This window comes from Orycteropus afer, unplaced genomic scaffold (genome assembly GCF_000298275.1).
Source record: "Orycteropus afer afer isolate SDZICR_OR568_19922 unplaced genomic scaffold, OryAfe1.0 scaffold01026, whole genome shotgun sequence".
In the NCBI taxonomy this organism is placed as follows: domain Eukaryota; kingdom Metazoa; phylum Chordata; class Mammalia; order Tubulidentata; family Orycteropodidae; genus Orycteropus; species Orycteropus afer.
In genome coordinates, this window is record NW_006922613.1 from 284,277 (window position 1) to 305,976 (window position 21,700).

The 21,700-nt window shown below is 41.8% G+C and overlaps 1 protein-coding gene across 1 annotated transcript in view; it reads left to right on the plus strand.

The window, feature by feature from the left end:
* LOC103212593 (zinc finger protein 883-like) overlaps positions 1 to 11,975 on the plus strand; it is a 65,347-nt gene extending 53,372 nt beyond the window's left edge. The window contains exons 3-6 of the mRNA XM_007958572.2: positions 8,287 to 8,351; positions 8,926 to 9,052; positions 10,058 to 10,208; positions 10,571 to 11,975. Of these exons, the coding sequence (XP_007956763.2) occupies positions 8,287 to 8,351; positions 8,926 to 9,052; positions 10,058 to 10,208; positions 10,571 to 11,975 (1,748 nt within the window). The remainder of the gene's footprint in view (positions 1 to 8,286; positions 8,352 to 8,925; positions 9,053 to 10,057; positions 10,209 to 10,570) is intronic.
* The last annotated feature ends 9,725 nt before the right edge of the window (positions 11,976 to 21,700 follow it).

The window sequence follows — 21,700 nt, forward strand, 5'->3', positions numbered from 1 at the left end:
TCCGTAGTGATACTGCCTCGGAAACCCAAGGAGGGGTCGCTATGAGTCGGGGCCGACTCGACGGCACATAACAACAACAACAACAACAATCAAAAAGAATTAATTGATGTTCATCCATGTCAGAGGTGGCATATGATCAAGAACTAATCCTGGAGGAAGAAGTTGAAGATGCACTGAAGGAATCGACGAAAAACAAGGCTCCAGGAATTGGCGGAATACCCATTGAGAAGTTTCATCAAATGGATGCTATGCTGGAGGCACTTTCTTATCTATGCTAAGTAATTTGGAAGACAGCTTCCTGGCCAATTGACTGGAAGAGATCCATATTTGTACTCATTCCAAAGAAAGGTGATTCCACAGAATGTGGAAACCATCAAACAATATCATTAATATCATACACAAGTAAAATTTTGCTGACAGCAATTCAAAAACAGTTGCAACCGTGTATTGACAGAGAACTCCCAGAAATGCAGTCTGGACTCAGAAGAGGATGTGGAATGAGGGATATCATTGCTGATGTCAGATGGGTCTTGACTCAAAGCAAAGAATACCAGAAAGATGTTTACTTGTGTTTTATTGACTATACAAAAACATTGGACTGTGTGGATCATAAAAAATTATGGATAACATTGAGAAGTATGGGAATTCCAGAACACTTAATTGTGTTCATGAAAATGGAACTTGGACATAGACCAAGAGGCTATCGTTTGAACAGAACAAGGAGATATTGTGCATGAGTTAAAATCAGAAAGGTTGTGCATCAGTGGTGTATCCTTTCACCATACTTATTCAGTCTGTATTAAAAAACAAAACAACAAGCTCATTGCCATCGAGTTGGATCCGACTCATAGCAACCCCTCCTTGGGTTTCTGAGGCAGTATCACTATGGAAATAGATCACCCAATCTTCCTTCCAAGGAGTGGCTGGTGGGTTTGAACCGCCCTCTTCTGGTTAGTAGTCAGATGCCTTAGCCAGTATGCCACCAGAGCTCCTATTCAGTCCATGTGCTGAGCAGATAATCCAAGAAGCTGGACTATATGAAGAAGAGCGTGGCATCAGCATTGGAGGAAGACTCATTAACAACCTATGATGTGCAGATGACACAACCCTGCTTTTTGAAGGTGAAGATGACTTAAAGCACTTATTGATGAAGATTAAAGACTATGATCTGTAGTATGGATATTTTAAAAAAACCAAACCCACTGGGTTGGTTCCGACTCATAACAACCCCCTTTGGGTTTTTGAGGCAGTAAATCTTAATGGGAGTAGATTGCCCCGTCTTCCTTGTGTGGAGTGGCTGGTGGGTTTGAACCACCAACCTCCTGGTTAGCATTCAAATGCCTTAGGCACTATGCTACCAGAGCTCCTTGCCGTATGGATTACCCCTCAATATAAAACAAAAATCCTCACAACCAATAAGCAAGAAATGGAAATGGAAATGGAGAAAAGATTGAAGTTGTCGAAATTCAGTTTTTGACTGAATTTGCAGTCAAGAAATCAGACAACGTACTGCACTGGGCAAATCTGCTACAGAAGAGTGTTTTAAAGTATTAAGGAGTAAAGACGTCACTTTGAAGACTAAAGTGCAATTAATCCTAGCCTTGGTATTTTCAACACCCCATATGAATGTGAAAGCTGGACAGTGAATAAAGAAGAGCAATGAAGAGTTGATGCTTTTGAATTGTGGTGTTGGCGAAGAATACTGAAAATACCATGGACTGCCAGAAAAGTGAACACATCTGTTCTGGACAAAGTCCAGCTGGAATGGTCTTTGGAAGTAAGAATGGCCAGACTTCGTCTCATATACTTTGGTCATGTTGTCAGAAGGGAAAATTAATTCCTGGAGAAGGATATCATGCTTATAAAGTGAAGGGTCTGAGAAAAAGGAGAAGACCCTCAGTGAGGTGGATTGACACAGTGGCTGTAACGATGGACTCAAGCATAGTGTGAAGTTTGCGAGGATAGGGTCACTGTGATTTGGAATCAACTTGATGGTACCTAACAACAACACCACCACCACTATTACTACAGAGTTGTCTGTCATTTCAATTCTGTTATAGTCAGATTTATGTACTTTAGGGCTCTTTCATTTGATGTGTAGTTACTAATTATGGTTATGTCATCTTGTTCCATTGATCCTTTAATCATTATATACTGTTCTTTCTTTGTCTCTTATGGTTGTTTTTGTCTTACGGATTAAAATTGATATTACCACTCATGCTCTTTTTTGATTTCCATTTGTTTTTTTCCCCAACATTTGATTTTTAATCTATTTTTGTCTTTGTGTCTAAGGAGAGTCTCTTGTAGACTGCATATTGATGGGCCACATTTTCTTACCCATTCTGCAACTCTCTGGCTCTTGATTGGTGCATTTAATTCATTTACAGTCAGTGTAATTATCAGCAAGTATAAATTTATTGCTATCAATTTGTTATGTGCTTTATTTTTAATGGTGTTGCTGATTTCTTTGTTCCATATTTTCTGTGCTGAACTCACTGTGTTTATGATTTTTTTTGTCATTTCCTTCATTGTTATTGTTTTAGTGTTTGCTAAATTATTTGTTCCTTTCCTATTTTTTCTTATGATTAGAAGGTTTGTTTATTTTATTTGTGACTATCCTGTTATCATTTCATTACCAAATTTAAAACAATCTACTCTACCTCAAAATCATCTTGACTGCCTCTCCATTTGGATGTTCTGTACTGACACTATTTCCTCTTTTTGGTTTGTAGTTGTCCTCATTTACCAGTTGATGTCTCTGGTTCCTTGTTTATAGTCTTGGAAATTTTACTTTGGATACTTCTGTGTCTGGATTGGTTTCTGGGTTACATTGTCATGTGTGTTAATTATTGGTTTTGTCTTCTGTTAGTTTTCTGTCTGAAGGACTTCCTTTAGCATGTCTTTTATGGATGGTCTGGTGTTACCAAAATCTCTTAATTTCTGTTTATCTGGAAATGTCCTAATTTTGCCATCATATATGAGGGACATTTTTTTCTGTGTATATAATTCTTAGTTGGCAATTTTTTTCTTTCAGGGTGTTATGTACATCATCTCATTGCCTTCTTACCTTCATGGTTTCTACTGAGAAATCAGGTTAGTCTTATTGGTTGCTCTTTATAGGTAACTTTTCATTTTTCCTGTGCTGTATTCAAGATTCTTTCTGTCTTTGTTAAGTTTGATTATGATTTGTTTTGGTGATTTTCCTTTTGGGGTGTATCCTGTTCGGTGTTCATTGAGCATCTTGAATGGATATGTTCTCGTCTTCCCATCATATTAGGGAAGGTCTCTTCCAACAAATCTCTAACAATTTTTTTTTTTTTTCTTGTCTCTTCCTGTTCTGGAATGCTTATTGTTGTTGTTATGTGCCATCGAATTGGACCTGACTCATAGCAACCCCTCCTTGGGTTTCTGAGGCAGTATCACTACAGAAGTAGATTGTCCAACCTTTCTTCTGAGGAGTGGCTGCGGGGTTTGAACCACCAGCTTTCTGGTTAGCAGTCAAGTGCCTTAGGCACTGTGCTACCAGAGCTCCGGGAATGCTTATTATATGTAAGTTGTTCTTCTTGATGGTGTCCCACATAAATCTTAGGTGTTCTTCCTTTTTTTTTTTTTGATGCTTTTTCTAATTACTCCTTTACCACACTAATGACTCTGGCTTCAGTGCCACTGATTTTTTTCTTCTGTTCATTTTATTTTATTCCTTTGGCCTATCAATATGTTAATCTATTTCTGAAATCGTAGAATTAATCTTCTGGATGTCTATTTGGTATTTTTGTATAGTTCTAGTTTTTCATTATTTTGTCAGTTTGTTCTTGTATTGTTTTCCTAAATTCTCTGAGTTTTTTTTTTTTTCTTTGTGTTTCCCTTGATTTTTATCAATATTTCCCTTTAGCTGTCTCTTAATCTATTTAAACCAAACCAAATTCACTGCCACTAAGTCGATTCCAACTCATAGCAACCCCTCTTGGGTTTCTGAGGTGATAAATCTGTATGGAAGTAGATTGCCCCATCTTCCTTCTGTGGAGCAGCTGGTGGGTTTGAACCACCAACCTTCTGGTTAGCAGTCAGATAGATGCCTTAGGCACTATACCATCAGAGCTTTAAGGTAACTAAATACAATTCTTTTGAATTGTTTATCAAGTATTTCCAGTCCCACTTTTTCCTCAGGAGGTTTTCTGGCTCTGTATTGTGTTCTTGTTTCTCCTGCTTTATGTTTCTTCTTTGTGTGGACTAGGATTTTCACTTTTATTCTGAGATATGTGATGTCATTGTATTTATATTTAATTGGTGATTGTAAGTTAGTGTGATTTTTTTTTTCCCCTTGTTTTTTGTTTTCTTTGTTTCATTTTGATAGATCCAAGTAAGCAGGGTTGTTGGCTACACTGTTTGGTAGTTTGGCAGTATTAGGCACTCATCACCTGTGTCTTGGTGGGTGTTATAGAGGATGAGAATGTGTGCACAGATCTCTGTTAGCTGTTTGTGTAGAGCAGTTGTGACAATAGATTGACTCTCGTATCATTGGTCAATTGCATTAGCAGATGGTAACAGCCCTTCCACAGTGGATGCAGCTATAGGAAGCATGGATGTGGTTGGGTTGTGAGGCCACCAAAGCTGTTTTCCACATGGTGGGACAAAAACCAAACCAAAACAAAAACCACTACCAAAATAGTGAAAATGAGAATAGAAACACAAAAAGTTTATAAAGAAACAATCACTGATACAAAATAAATAAATAATTGAAAAGAACAACAACAAAAAGAAGAGGAAGAAGAAAGAGTATATGGCTTTAACAAATGGGGATTTACTCTCTTATGGTTTTGGATGCTAGGAGTCTGTGTTCAAAGTGCCAGCTCTGGGGTTGGGTGAAGGCCCCTTGACCTTGGGCTTCAGCTCTGCCTCTTGCTCCCGGCCCACTGGAGCTGGAGGCATCTCTTAACTCAGGCAGCTGTTGGCTGCTTGGGTTGATAGACCCAAGGCTGACAAGTAAAATTGCACAGTGTTAAGATTAGCGAGGAAGGAAGGTTGGGCAATCCTACTTCCGTAGTGATACTGCCTCGGAAACCCAAGGAGGGGTCGCTATGAGTCGGGGCCGACTCGACGGCAAATAACAACAACAAGATTAGCGAGTAATAGGGCAGGCCACTAGTGTAAGTCCAGAAACAATCCCAAGATCGTCAGGCAATATGGCAGGCTGCTGAATGAAGACTTGGCTAAATTCAGGATCCAAGTGTGCAAAAAAAGCTCAAGGCCTTCCTCAAAAGTTCTTCTTATACACAGGAAGCAGACCACATCCCTAAGGCTGCTCACTCAGCTGCTCACAGTAGATTCCACTGTAGAGTTGATTGCCAGTCTGATCATGGGGAATAATAATTAATGTAGCTTTAGATTAAGTCTTGAAGTGGTGTAGTGTCAGTGTTCCCACTTTGTCATTCTTTGGTATTGTGTTGAATATTCTGAAGTTTTGTTCTTTTCATATAAATGTTAGAAAGTGTTTATATTTACAAAATAACTTACTGGGTAAATAAAATAAAAAGTGTTTATATTTACAAAATAACTTACTGGGTAAGTGGCATCTGAGTTCAGAATGCAGGTTTTTTTTCTTGTTTTGAGGAAAGTAGTGGTAACTTTCACGCTCTTTACATATCATCAGAAACTGGAAATCATCATTTGTGGTTTGTATCAATGACTTTGTTTTCTTTTCTTTTACTTTTTATTGTAATTTGGTTGGAAACTTACAGAGCAACTTAGTTTTCCATTAAACAATTCGTACATATTTTCTTGATAACTTTGACTCCAGTTCCCACAATGTAAAAGCAATCATCCCACTTCCTCCATGTGTTTCTGTCTCCATTCACCCTTCCCCTCCTGCCTTCTGGACTTTGTAGTACATATAAATACATATGTAGAAATAACTGTGTCAGACCTATATATAATGGTGGGTGTAGTCCCATTCCCCTTCCTGCACCGGTTCACTTTGAATGTTTATGTATGTAACCACTCATAAATTATTGTTAATTACTGTTACTTCAGGATTGTGTATGTAATAGCATTTACCTCTGTTGCTTTTAACTCATATGTCCTTCCCAGAGTCTTCTTTGCCTTAATCATTTTGCTCTGACCCTCCCCCTTTTTATTGCCTTTCCCTTCACCCAAGTTAATATATGTTGACCCTGTAGTTAGTGATTTACCCTTCCTTTCCCTCCCTTTCTTGACATTTATGAGTATCTGAAATGTACATGAATGTTTGCAGAATTATCACAGTCTGCTTCCAAGTTTTGGGAATTGAAAGTGTGATTTGTGTTTTTCTTACCACATCAGGGTTGACTACTGTTTTTGAAAGTGATTATTTTGCTTTTCCCTGCACTAACTCACTTAAGATAAATAAGCTTGTGTTACTTGCTGCTTATCATCTTACAACCCTTAATTTTTTTGTAGAACTTACCACCTTGATATTATATTTGTGTATTTACGATCCATTCCAAAGAATTTATATCCATCTGCATCAGGATATTTCTCTTTTATTCACTGCTTTCTGTACTTTGCCCACAGAAGTAAGCTTTGTGTCAATATTACCTAAATCAATTTTATAAATGAAGGAGCTTGAGGTAAGTATTTAAAGGGAAGCAGTCTTGCCTGATATATGGGGCTTTGTCAGGAGAAGGAGCTCCAGGTTGTCTAAATTGACTCTCCTCTTCTTAATGTGTAGCAGAGCTGTAGATCTTCCATGGTATTATTGCCAAGTAACAACAAAACTGTGTGCATATGAGTACAAAAGTAGTCAGGAACTTGGGCTTCAAAGGCATATTGGCCCTGCATTTTGACCCTAGCTCAGCAACATTTCAGTTTTGTAACATTGAGCATGTGATTTATTATCTGTAACTTTCCTTAAGGAGTTCTGGTAGCGTAGTGCCTAAAACACTTGACTGCTAACCAGAAGGTTGGCAGTTCAAACCCCCCAGCCACTCCTTGGAAGGAAGGTTGTACAATCTACTTCTGTAGTGATACCGCCTTGGAAACCCAAGGAGGGGTCGCTATGAGTTGGATCCAACTCAGCATGTGACAACAACAGCTTTCCTTAACCTTTTTTTTTTTTTTTTTTAAATAGCTATTTAGGAAAGTCATTATGAGAAATAAGTGAGTAGTATGCCAGGCTTTATCCAGAACCTTTAATAGTTTTTGCAGAACCTTTAGTAGTAGTAGAATCTGTATATATGCTCACAACGTGGAATATTTTATTAGATATCTTTCAATATGTAATCTGCACCTCTGTAATGGAGGAAGCTTGAATTTTGGCTGTGGGTCAAAGTTTGTTGTGACTCCATCATATCTGGATTGATTAGAGATAACCTAGGCAGCCCATATGACCCTGTCCCTGACAAGAACCTTCCTATTCTATAGCTGCTCTATTCAGTCCAGTGATGGCATCAAAAGTGTAGTGTTGCAGCTATTTCTCCTCTTATTATATACGGAAGCCAGTGGGTAATTTTATTTCATAGAGGCTAATCCTACAACCCAGGGGATGCCAGTGGTCAGAGTTTGGGTAGTCATGCTTGCTTGACTTCCAGTTAGGTACAAATGTGGGGGGTGGGAATTAGAGTAGAGCCTCTAGATGGATGGTTTGCATATTTCCGTTTCTTAGGATTCACAGGGAATTTAACAGCTAAATCCCTTTGCACTTCAGTTAACTTACAAAATGACATTTTTGTATGTGGACACAATACATATAACAAACATTTGTCAGTTCAATAATAACTCAGTGACATTGACTACATTCAGCATGATTCTTGTGAAGAAAAGACTCTTTGTCCTTTTAAAATATTAGCTTGTGTTTCTGTGGGTATATGGTGTGTGTTTGTTGAGGGGATCTTTCACTAATAAGTGATGCACGGTAGCATCAGGTCTCAAAAGTTTGATAATTGTTGAGAGATCTAGATTCTCGTATTTCATGTCTCTTACCTGAACTTTGTTTAACTTTTCAATACACTTGCCTGAGTCCATGAAAGGGACAGAGAGGATGATGACAGTGCAGTTGCTGAATTACTGAAATACAGGTGACAGAAGTGTAAAAATTAAAAGTTCTCAAAAATAATATATGCTATTTTCAGCAGGTTGTCCTGTCACCCCCTGATTATTTGGAGTTTTTCCAAGAAAATACAACCATGTCAGGGTCTTGGGTTGCCTGGTTGTTTGTATGGTCCTTTGGGCCACCCATGAATGGTAAGGGGCAAAAGGAAAAAGCTGCCAATCCTATAGTGTTTCCCTTTTAACATCTCATCCTGCTTTCAGGATGTGATGAGAGCACACTTGTGATTCACATTTTGTTGGGAGTTCTGGTGGGTTTGTGGAATGAGGTAAAAAATCATACTTTTCATTAGGGAGTGATATGAATGTGAAAATAACACTTTTATTTGTAGAGCATTTCTCTAATTTCTGTGATGCATTCTGACTGTCAAAACCAAACCCACCCCACTGCCATTGAGTCGATTTCGACTCACAGTGACCCCCATTGGGTTTCTAAGGTGGTAAATCTTTACAGGAGTAGATGCCCCTTCTTCCTTGCCTGGAGTGGCTGATGGGTTTAAACCGCCGACCTTCTGGTTAGCAGTCAAATGCCTTAGACAGTTTGCCACCACTAGATCATAAAAAGAAGAATAAGAGGAATTGGTCATATTTAAAATATGGATAGGTAAGCTTGGCTCAGTGTGTTTGGAGTATTGTTTTATCTATGAAGTAGGATGCAATAAGTGAGGAAGTGAAAGTAGACAGTGAAGGGAAGAGGGTGATGACTAAACCCTAGAGTAGATATTAGTACTAGAAGACAGAATCTTGTGTATAATCTCTGTGATTCCGTCAGCTTCATGCATCCTTTTGCACACATTAGAGTATATGGTACTTTGCTGAACTAGTATATGTGGGATGTTTTAGGACTCAGTGATCATTGAGGATGTGGCTGTGAACTTTACCCAGGAAGAGTGGGCTTTGCTGGATGTTGCTCAGAGGAAACTCTACATAGATGTGATGATGGAAACCTTCATAAATCTGGCCTCAGTAGGTAAGGATGGCGTCCTTTTTTAAAGTGTATTCATTAGGTCTCTAATAAACAAATATATAATACCTATTGACTTTGCTTCAGCATTTGGGAATGCATTGTTAAATAGGACAGATGTCTTATGTTCTATGTATCTTAAATATCCTGACTTCCACATGAACAACAAAATACTCTGTATTAAACTGACTCTTTATTTCTCTTGTGGTTAAAACTCTTAAGGCCCTTTAAGTGTAGTAAATTTTACCATTTGTTTCTGGGGTCACATTGAGCCACAGAGAGATCTGTGGTTTGAGACCTTGTAAAATGTTCTCCTGTGTTTATTACAAATTGGACATGATTGTTTTGCTGCAAATAAATTCACACTTGCTCATCTCCAGAAGCTCTGAAGACCAGAGTATTGCTTCAGTGTCAGGAAAACGTTCATTGCTCTTAACTGTCTTCCCTCACAATACGTCTTTCTCTATGAGCACCATGTCAGCTACACCCATGTGTTTTTACCATGGAATCAAGAAAGATGTCAGGAGAGTAGAGGTAGGATTTATCCAGGGCTACTCTGTTGGGGAGGATCAAGAAGGCCACAGTCTTTTGAAGGGCCAGTGTTCCACAGAGGAAATTAGAGTTGGACAAATCATTTAGGAAATGTATTTTTGGTTGAGGAGATTGGATTTCTCAGATACCTAAGCTTACTTTTCTGCCTTTCATTAATCTTCTCACAACTCTGTTCATGGACTAATTCCTCCCCATTTTCCTATTACATGTACATTTAGCATTTCCATGTTACATGTGCATTGTATCCATTAGTTTTCTACTTTGTTATCCTAATTACGCAGTATGTCACTGTCATGTTCTATTTTCATCGGAGTATTTCCTGTTACATAGCCATTACCAGAGTCCTCGAACAGTCAAATGCCTCAAGTTTTATCTTTGTTTACAGCTGCTTTTCTCCTCCTAATCATTTTTTTCCCTTTTGTTTCATATTGTAAACCTCAACTTCAATCATTGGGTCAGTTTCTCGAAACCTTAGTGATGGAGAAAAATTTTCCAGTGAACATACAGTAGTGCGATTCATGAAGAATGACACCTGGTCCTCCATGTTAGGAGAAATCTATGAATTCCGTGGTATTGAAGATCAGCATAACAATCAGGGGAGTTATTTCAGGTGAGTGCCCTTTGTACAAGAGAAAGCAGACCCTCAGTAGAAAGTCTGAAAGTATCTTGACGTTACAATATAAATACCTAAACAATTTCTAAATTATGTGTTCAGAGAATTTTCATAATACAATATTTTCATAAATGTGAGTCTTATGTTGAATATTGGAAGCATGTTTTACTCATACACAATACTCAGAAAGTCTCAAATTTTGGATAATCTGTGACAGTAATAGTAGCATCTCTGCTCACTTATTCAACCTACGAGACATAATGTAATTTAGGACAAAAAAATGTACATGTTCACTGTGTTTGGTGATTTTGAAATGGTAACATACTTATTTCTAACAGTACGTTTCCTATTTTTAACAGAAGGCATATAGTAGAGAACCTCCATGAAAATAATGAAGGTAATCAATATGGAAAAACTTTCAGTCAGATTCCAGAGCTCAAAAGAACTATTGAGGTAAATCCTTCTGCATACCTTGAGTGTGGAAGATCCTTTATATACCCTTCGTCACCTAGGAATTGTATCATATCTGAAACTGGATGCAGTACTTATCAGTGTACGGTATGTAGAGAAACCTGCAATTGTCCTTACCTAAGCACCCCTGTGAAGAATTTTAGTGGAGAAAAGCCCTATGTATGTAACCGATGTGGGGGAAATTTCTGTAGTTTCTCGTCCTTTCAAACACATGTGAGAGGTTGTAAGGGTGAATATAAAGAATACTGGAAAACCTGTCCCTCATCACTCAGTTTACATAAAAAATTTCGTAGTGCATATAAACCTTATGAATGTAAGGAATGTGGTAAAGCATTTCGTCATTCCTCAGCCCTCATTACACATATAAGAACTCACAGTGGAGAGAAACCTTATGAATGCAAGGAATGTGGGAAAGCCTTTAGTGATCCCTCATCTCTCACTACACATGTAAGAATTCACAGTGGAGAGAGGCCTTATGAATGTAAGGAATGTGGGAAAGCCTTTACTAATTCCTCAGCCCTCACTAGACATACAAGAACTCATAGTGGAGAGAGACCTTATGAATGTAAGGAATGTGGCAAAGCCTTTAGTGATTCCTCATCCCTCACTACACATTTAAGAACTCATAGTGGAGAGAGACCTTATGAATGTAAGGAATGTGGAAAAGCTTTTAGTATTTCTTCATCCCTCACTACACATATAAGAACTCATAGCGGAGAGAGACCTTATGAATGTAAGGAATGTGGGAAAGCCTTTACTGGTTCTTCAGCTTTCACTACACACATAAGAACTCACAGCGGAGAGAGGCCTTATGAATGTAAGGAATGTGGGAAAGTCTTTAGTCAGTCATCCTCTCTCATTACACATATAAGAACTCACAGTGGAGAGAGACCTTACGAATGTAAGGAATGTGGAAAAGTCTTCAGTAATTCCTCAGCCCTCACTACGCATATAAGAATTCACACTGGAGAGAAGCCTTATCAGTGTGAGGAATGTGGAAAAGCCTTTAGTCATTTCTCAAACCTCACTAAACATATAAGAACTCATAGTGGAGAGAAGCCTTATGGATGTATGGAATGTGGTAAAGTATTTAGCCGTTCCTCACACCTCATTAGACATATAAGAACTCACAGTGGAGAGAGGCCTTATCAGTGTAAGGTATGTAGGAAAGCCTTTACTGACTCTTCATCCCTCACTAGACATATAAGAATTCATAGTGGAGAGAGGGCGTATCAAGGAAAGCAATGTGGAAATGCCTTTATTCACTCTTCAGTTCTTAATGAGCATCATTAACGTCATAGTGGAGAGAATTTCTGGTTGTAAGGAAACTTATTACTCATATCTCCTATCTAATAGAATACAAAAGAAGACATAGTGGAGGAAACCATATGAATGTAAGTAATTTAGATGAGTTTTTAGTCATTCCTCTTTCTTCTGTAGACATACTAAATCAAATTGGAGAGAGTCTTTATGCATATGAGGAATGTGTGAAAGTCACTCTTACAACCTATCTAGTAGAATACGAAAGAAGACATAGTGGAGGAAACCATATGAATATAAGTAATTTAGATGAGGTTTTAGTCATTCTTTTTCCTTCTGTAAACATACCAAATCAAAGTGAATAGAGTCTTTATGGATATAAGGAATGTGGGAAAGTCTTCAGATGTCCTTCATTCTTTGGATCACATGAGTAGGTATTCTGGAGAGAAACAATATATGTCAAAGTAACATTGGATAGCATTTCTCCATCATCTTTTCCCAAATCTGAAAGTATGTACATGACAGAGAAGCCATGTAAATGAAAGGAATGTGGTAAAATTTTTCTTTTTCTCCCTATGCTTTCAAAGATAATCAAAAGCACACAAAAGCACTCTAATTAACTCAACAGAACTTTTGACAAGTCACACTGGAGAGACTTCATGTAAATGTAAGGTGCATGGATGGCAACATACACGTCCTTTTCCATTCTCAAACATGTGAGATACTAAACTGTGGATTGATTCTATGAATGTTAAAGATGAAGGAAGCCTTCATTGTCCCTCCTCCCTCAGAACCTCAGACACTGGAGAGACCATGGGACTATAAGCATTGTGTGAAAGCCATTAATCACATTAGTTCCCTTTTTGTACACAGGGAAATTCATACAAAGGGAGGAGTTTTTTATTTTCTTTTAAAATTTTTCTTGTGATTCGGGTGAAAGTTTACAGAACAAATTCATTTTCCATACAGCAGTTCAGACACACTTTGTCTCATGAGTGTAATTCCCCACAGTGTAACAGCTCTCTTCCCACTTCCTCCCTGTAATTACCTCTTCTCTGTGTCCTTTCCTCACGTGCAATCCTGCCCTCCTAAGCTGTCTCCCAGTGCAAGCACTGCCTTTCTGTCCTCCCACAATTGATCACTTCAGGGAGTGTATCTGCCTGTGCCTCATGTAAATATTCAGCCCATATGCCTGTCTGTTTTTTGGCTGGAAGCCACAGGAGTGAGTGCAATTTCAGACCTGAAGGGTAACTAGGGGCCATAGTCACCAGGCTCTTTGTCAGACCAGCAAACTTGGTCTTTTTATTTTTTTTGTGATTTTGACTTTTGTTCCACATTGTTCTTTCCTTCAATCCAGGATCTCTTGCACTAGTCCCCGTCAGAGTGGTTGACAATGGTAGGCGGGCACCAACTAGTTGTTCTGGTGTCTTGGTTATATAGGTTGATAATTGCATGGTCTACCAGTCCCATGGACTAATTGTTTCCATGAATCTTTTTGTTTCCTCATTGTTCTTCGCTCTGGACAAGGAGAGACCCATTGTTGCATCTAGATGGCCACTTGCAAGCTTTTAAGATCCCAGTTGCTACTTGTCAAAGTAAGATGTGGAACAATGTTTTTGTGTAATATGTTATTCCAGTTGAGCTTGATGTCCCCTATGACCATGGTCCCAAGCCCGCGGGTCCAGCTACTCGCTCTCTCCAGGTAGCTGGCTGAGGTTAGGAAGCCACCACAACCTTGCCCCTTGTCAGGTCTACTGTACACCTGGACATTGTTACAACACATACCAATACACATGTAGAAACACTGTCTGCTAACCCTGTACATGGTTCTGGGCACACTCCCCACTGCCTAGACATACCTGATCATTCAGCCTGTTCGCATCCATCCACCTGTAGATCAATGCTTGTTATCACTGACGACACAGTACTATACATGCAGAAGGGTTCATCTTTGTTGTCTGTACCTCCCACGTACCTCTCCATGTCTTGGGAAGAATCTTTTAAAAGTTACAGATGTAGAATTTACTAATGTCTTTAACTGTAGGAACTTTAATTTCTACTTTTTCTGATGTAAACATTAGGGTGATAAATATCACTCTAAGACCAGTTTTAATTCTTTAGAGTGAATTTTAATAAGTACAGTTTGTAGTTTTGTTTTTCATCATTTGTCAAGTTTTAATATTTTATAATATAATGCAATATGTTCTCAGTGTAGAAAATTTATTTTAATGAAAAGAGTATGGAAAAGCAAAAGTCACTAGAATGTCACCACACTTGTTTTGGGAAGTTTCTTTCAACCTTCCTTGTGTGCACAGAAGCAATGTTACTGATACTATTTTTGTCTAGAATCATAGTGGGCATGTTTTGGATCACATCTCCTTTAATCTCTCAACTGCTGCCATGATTCCTGAGTTACTGATGATGAAATTGTAAATGTTTTAACTCATTTCCACCATCTCACAGATGGGTGCTACTCTCAAATGGCAGTATAAAGTAGGAGGTTTTGCATGGAAGGACAGCTCATTCTGGGGCCCAAGGCAATGAAATGATACCAAAAACACAAGCAACAAAGAAAAAATTGGATAAATTGGACTTCTTGAAAAGTGAAAACTTTCGTACCTCAAAGGACATTTATTGGAAGTGAAAAAAGAACTGCCAGAGTGGGAGAAAATATTTGTAATACATCTGATAAGGGTCTAATATCTAAAATATATAAAGAACTCTTACAACTCAACAGCTAAAAGGCAAACTACCTAATTTAAAATGGGCAAAGGACTGCAATGTGAATAAACCTCAAACATTTTATGCTAAGTAAAAGAAGTTGAAGGCAAAAGGCCGTATAGGGTATGGGTCCATTTGTAGGGTATATGCAAAGTTGGCAAATCCATAGAGACAGGAAAGAGATTAGTGGTTGTCAGGGGCTGGAGGGCGGGAGGAGCAGAACATACCTATTTCATGGATACAGGGTTACCTTTTGGAGTGATGAAAATGACTTGGACTAGATAGAGGTGATGGCTGCACAATATTTCTTAATGTATTAAATGCCATTGAATTTACTTTAACTTCATTAATTTTATGTTATAAGAGTTATGCCTTAATAAAATCAAATTATAACAAGAAGACTAAAAAACTCCAGGGCAAAAAATGATCAGATTCAAAGGAAACGCTTCCTCTGCTATGCACACAAGAACTGCTCCTTTCCATAGAACTGCAGGCACAGGGCCTCTGCTAAGCCCACTGCACTCAGGTTGCCTCCAGTCCTTTGGAGCTCTTGTGAGGTGTTAGGTGATTTCACAGGTGGAGTCTGGCCCAGGGCCTCATGGTCAGGAGACTTCCATCGGGAAGGTCTTCACCTCTAGCCACATAGCAACTGTCGCCTGCATCGGAAAAGAGGGCATGAAGGTAGGAAATCACAAGCGTGGGTCCAGCAGTACATAGATAAGAGGGCTTAGGCTCAGGGCAGCTGCCTTCAAGAGCCCTCAGTGGGGCCTGGTGTCAAGATGACTGCCCACAGATTCTATGGATCTGAAGAGTGAGTGTGTACAAGTGGTTGTATGTGCATTGGATGTGTCAGAGTTTCATGATTAGACAGACCTTGGTATCAGTTTTACCTATAAAGTCTTTGGTGGTGGTGGTGGTGTTGGCACTGAGACCTCTCAGGAGATGGACTGACCCCTTGGAGGGTGCCACATACAGTATGATAGGGGCAGAGAGAGGGGAGCTTAGCAAGGACTCAGGAGACAGAGTGGGGAAGTGGCCCAGCCTGTGGATGGTGGGGATGGGAGGTATGTCTGTAGGAGGATTTCCTAGTCCATGGAGCAGAAGTGGGTGGGGACCAGCAGTCTGGATACCCAAATTCAAGTCCAGTACCACCATCATCATTATGGAGCATTCCTGAACCTCCTTGTCCCTTTCAGCAGATGGTCTTGACCACATAAGGTCAGACACAGCTGGACAGTTTTTGGGGTGTCCCCGAGTGTTGATGTGTGCAACTGTAGCCTCGGCCTATCCAAGTACAGGACAGGGGCTTTCTACCTCCCAGGAAAAGCTCTGGGCATGAAAGTGAGTGGCCCTCTGGTGCATGATGTAGTCTGACACACAGCAGAAACCCAGTTTGGAGAGAGGGCACATTGCTCTTGGAGCCTCAGTCTCACATTCCAGAAGACTCTAAACCCCACAGAACCTCTTTGGGTGTTCTGGTAACTCCATCTCCTCTCTAGTTCCACCTCAGCTGCTTTCTGCAGGCCTTTGCCCTCCTCACCAGGGTCACTGCAGCCCCAAAGATTCTCCCTTAATTTGTCTGGCCTCCGTCTACTTGCACCTTAGGGCTGCAGGAGCTTTAGAACATGTGACTCTACCTGCCACCATCTTCTTAGGGCTCCTTTGCCTCCCAGATGGCTGCCCCTCTCCTGGCGCCTGGCTTTTGCAGCAGCTTTGCCAGGTCAGCTCTGACTCTGCCCCACCTCTCCCACTTAGCCATGGCTCACATGGCACACTTCTCAATGACAGGTGACAGAGCCGGGCTGGGAAACTAATGTGAAAAACAGAATGACCTGCTTGACCCTCAGGAGTTCACTGTCCAACAAGAGGGAAGAGAGGCCTGGGGCATGACAGGGACAGAGAAGGGGTTCTGTCCAAGTCCTCAGAGCCGTTGGCTGTTCCAGGCCTTCTTAACTGGGTCATAAGTTCAACCCCAACCATTGTCCCAGAGCTTTGACGAATATTAGGCCCTCCCTGTCAGATCTCTGTCTGCCCTGTGCCTCCCTTGATGGCACTACACATCTCAGCTCCAGACCACCCAAGTCTCCACCCTCAGCTCTGGTTTGGCCTGCCCAGAAGGGGGATTTCTGGTAACCTGCTGCCACTGCAGGTGCTCAGCCGGACCTGGAGAATGCCTTGTTCCATCCTGGAACAACCCATCACCACCTTCTGACTCACCCATCGGAACCATCCTTAATTTCCTCCTTACTCTGCCACTCTTAAAGGGGACTTCTGGCAGGGGTGTGGTTGAGGCTGGAAGATTCCAAGTCGACCCTGATTTGTGCTCTGAACTCTAATACCCTGCAGTGTAGGAGACAAAGATTACTATATGAATCCATGCATCCTAGATTCACAGTAAGCTGGACAAAGATGAGGCTGAAATTGACCTGAAAGGACTTTCTGAGCAAATTAATTGTATAAGCACAGTTTACACAATTAGAGTTGGCGCCTAACAGCCCCCAGGAGAGACACACTGATGGATAATGAAGTGCCCTCATCTGTTTATTCTAGCAGATCTGCAGTCACTGCTTGGAAATACTTTTTCAGCCTGTCCGAGTGATTTCCTGGTGAAATTAACAAGGTAACACAGGTTACTGCAAGGCTAGGTTGGCCTCCTTGTCCTTTGTTCTGGCTTGGAGATGGCAACACACTCCCTGTGCACTGGGTCTCCTTGGGTCTTTCTGCCTGAGGGAGGTTAAATATGAACTGTGCAGCATACACCTGACTCCTGGGAGCCTCCTAAAAATGGTAAGAGCACAGGCTTTGGCCTCAGACTAACCGCCCTGAGTCAGTTTCTTCATCTGTAAAATGGGGATCATCTCAGTTTCACAGGTTGGTAAAAAAAATCACTCGAGATTCCGAATGTAGTATTTACTTCTAGAAGTAGTAAACAAGCAGCCTGTTCTCTGTCCTTCTCCAGGAAGCCCAGGTCTCAAGTGCACTCTGAGGTAGAAACTGGAACTTCGCCCAGCACCACATTGTTAGGTGGTGGTGGTATGCCCCCAGCTGGTGCTCCTTCCTTTGGGAGACACTCAACATTTAGTTCTTTCTGCTGAGGTGTTTTTAGCAGGAAAAGCACATAGTAAAAATAGAAATGTTTTAAAGATAAGTGTTAAGATTTTGAGTCACTTGCTCTAGGGGAGGTCAGAAACCCTTATAAGTAGATACTGAGCAAATAACTTCGAAGAGACCACCAAGGATCGATGCTGGCCTCACTTTTGTGGGCTCCTGGGAGACCTGTGGTATCCGGTTGTGGCTCTGCTATTCCCGCTCTTGGGACCTGGACTGCTCTTCATAGCAGTATCTGGTATGTTGGGTGTGACTGGGCTCTGGGAACTGAGAACACTCAGCAGTCAATCTGGGAGACCACCTGACACTCAGATCCAAGGCCACGCATCTCCTCCCAGGCATGGCAGATGTCAGAAGGATGAGGCCTGGCAGAAGTGCGGCTCCTGAACAACAATCTTCTCATTGCCCCAGCGGCTGCCTGCCCTCTCCTCAGAGCCCAGATGTGCACATCACACCTCTGGCACCTCTACCTGGATGTCCACATGGAATGCCACTCGCCAATGGGGCTGCACCTCTTCCTGGTCCCACTGTAGCCTTCCTGCCTGTATCAGTTGGACTCATCTGTGTCCCCTTTTCCCATGTCCTCTGTCCTTCCTGGAACATAGTTTTGTCCTTAATTCTGACCAGTCCCACTATTGACACCCTAGTTTGATTCATGCTGGTTCTTGGGGCTAGCACACCAACTTCAGACAGGCTCCTCATCATTTGTCCTGCTCTGTCTTCACCTGGCAATCAGGATGACCTTCTTCAAACACAGATATAATGTCACACCTTACCTGCTACGGTCCACACTGTCCTCATGGCCTATTTTGGCCTGCCTACATGCTCGCTCTAAGGCACCTACCCACCTGGTGCCCTGGTCACAACTACCTTGAAGTTCTACCTTTGGGCCCCATGTCTCTGCTCATGCTGTTTCCTCCTTCCTCATCATCTACCCATGACCTGGACACCTCAATAGCAAATCCTATTCTTTGTCATTTAAAAACCAAAGCAAAACAAACTCAGTGCCATCAAGTCAATTCTGACTCACTGGGGCCCCCTTTGGATTTCCAAGGCAGTAAATCTTTACGAAAGTAGATTGCCCAGTCTTGCTTCTGTGGAATGGCTTGAGCCATCAGCCTTCTGATTAGCAGTCAGATGCCATGGATACTGCGCCACCAGAGTTCCTCACTAAGGACATTGTGTCTCTGGCTTGGGTTTTCCATCTACTCTTCATTGAGGGCCCTGAGTGAACCCTGCTCCTGCATCCACCTTGCACCAGAGCCTTCTAGACAGTGTGGGCTCTTGACACTATGTCCAGCTGGTCACTTCATCTCTTCAACCCTGCAAAGCACACAGGCAACTGCTTCTGTGGTGGTTGCCATGATGGCTATTGGCTATCCTTGGGCCTGTCCCCTGCAGCCTCTCTCATGCAGCCTTTCAAGCTGAACAAAGCATATCTGGGAGCTTGGGGGAAGAACAGCTCAGCCTGGGCGGCAGGCAGGCCCCACATGAGGTCATTGGCAGGGGTAGGGACACATGGTTTTGATGCCATGATTGGTGTCCAGGGGCTAGGATAGACTAAGTCATCTGGGCAGGATCCCAGTGTGTAGGCCAGGCCATCCATCAGCCCTATGCTGGGCTCTCCAGTCACTATTGCCTCAGGTTCTGCCCCACTTAAAGCTCCCTTCCCATGGTTTGGGACCATAGTCTGACTGGGGTAGTGTTTAGGAAGACAGGTACATGTCTTGAAGCAGGAGACCAGAGTGGGTCAGAGAAGCCCACTAGATCAGGTACCATCCCCCACATACTTGCTCCAGAGACAGGCCAAGAGGAGAGGCCTCTGAGATGGTACTCCCAGGGCATTCTGTCACAACACCTGGGTTCTCCACACCTGTGTCACCCTTCCTCCCTCTACTCCTCTGTGCACTGAGCCCACATGACCATAATCTGTGCTGAGTGTGATATACATACCAGATTTCAGACATAGTTTGACACTTTTTTTAATGTTGAAATAAATAGTAAAATTAATAAAATACATCATTACAGTTGATTTCACCTGTTGAACCAATTTCTTTTAATGTGCTTCCTTCAAGTTTTAAATTATGTAAGTGGACAGCACTTTTCTATAGGAATGTTTCAAAATAAGAATTGGTTTAGACTCCTGCTTGTAAGAAATTAAAACTCATTGTCATCAAGTCGATTTGGACTCAGTGACTCTATATGATAGGGTAGAACTGCCTTGGGATTTCCAATGCTGTAAATATGTAAGCAGACTGTCTTGTCTTTCTCACGGAGGGGCTTGGGGATTCAAAATGCTGATATTTTGGTTAGCAGCTGAATAATCACTACTATGCCAGAGGTATCAGTCACCCGTGTTAATAAGGCACACCTGGGCAAAATGGAAATGTAGCTTATAGGACAAAAAGCAGGGTGCAAGACAACCATGGTGACACATTTCAGAGGGGAGTGTACGGGGATGGGCAAAGAGCATGGAGGATCCCAGCCTGGGCAGGTGCCAGGTGAGGACTTGGAAGCAGAGGAAATCATGAGTCATGGTCGTGGCACTACCTGCAGGCACCCGAGCAGGAATTTAGTCCACCCCAACAGGGCAGCAGGCACAGAGGGTGCGGGTGGCATCACCCACACTGCAGCCTCCAGGGGACAGGATTTCCCTCAGCCATGACTTGAGACCTTGTCAAGGATGCCTCCACGTTCACTTAATCCTGTCTCTGAGCACAGAGAGCAGGTACCCTGAACTTGCCACAATGCCCAGAGTGTATGTGCTTTAGGAAAGGAGAAAAACAAAACCCGTTGCTAGGAAGTCAATGATCCTACGTGACAGAACTGCCCCATGGGATTTCCGAGTTTGCATTCTGCCCTCATCTTTCTCCCATAGAAACGACTGGTGGATTTGTGCCCAATAAACTTTCAGTGAGTAGCCAACCACTTTAAGCACTGTGCCACCAGGTGGCTCCCTCCATGAAAGGAAAACCAGGGAGTCCTTGAAGGGAAGCTGGGATAGAAGGGAGGCTAAGGGATCCCAGTGTAGTCTGGGGCGTCCCAGTGCCCGTCTGGGCCAAGAATGCAGTACCATCAGCAGTGACACTGGGACTCTGGGCTCAGGTTTGGTTCTCACCCCAGACTTACTACCTCATTACTTAACAAAAAAAGCTAAACATTTGGTCTGGCCAGGCCTAGTGATGGGGCATTACAAACCATGGCTTCACTCTCCTGTGCTCAGGGCCTGCAGGTGGATCAGGCAGACAAGCACAGGTGAGAAGTGTCCAGCTCCACTGGGAAAGGCCCAGCAGGATCCTGGTTGACCAATTACAGGTAGTCTCCTACTTAGGGTGGGGTTTTATTCTGAGTCCATAGTAAATGGCTGCAGGTTAAGTTGAATATCATATAGATAGATATATGGGAGGAACTCTGGTAGCATAGTGCCTAAGGCACTTGACTTCTAGCTAGAAGGATGGCCGTTCAAACCCACCGGCCACTCCTTGGAAGGAAGGTTGTGCAATCTACTTCTGTAGGGATACCACCCCAGAAACCCAAGGAGGAGTTGCTGTGAGTTGGGTCTGACACGACAGCACATAACAACTATATATGTATATATATGTATGTATGTATGTATATATATATATAGCTGCCATTGCTGCCATCACGTCGATTCTGACTCATAATGACCCCCATTGGGTTTCTGAGGTGATAATTCTTAACGGAAGTAGGTTTCCCAGTCTTACTTTCATGGAATGGATGGTCGGTTTGAACTGCCAGCCTTCTGGTTAGCAATCAAATGCCTTAGGAACTATGCCACCAGAGCCACATGCACGCTATAACAAATTGACTTTCTCACCAAATCAAACATAATGCTGTCGAGTTGGAGATGACTCATAGCGACCCTTTGGCTTTCTGAGGCGGTATCACTACGGAAGTAGATCGCGGAA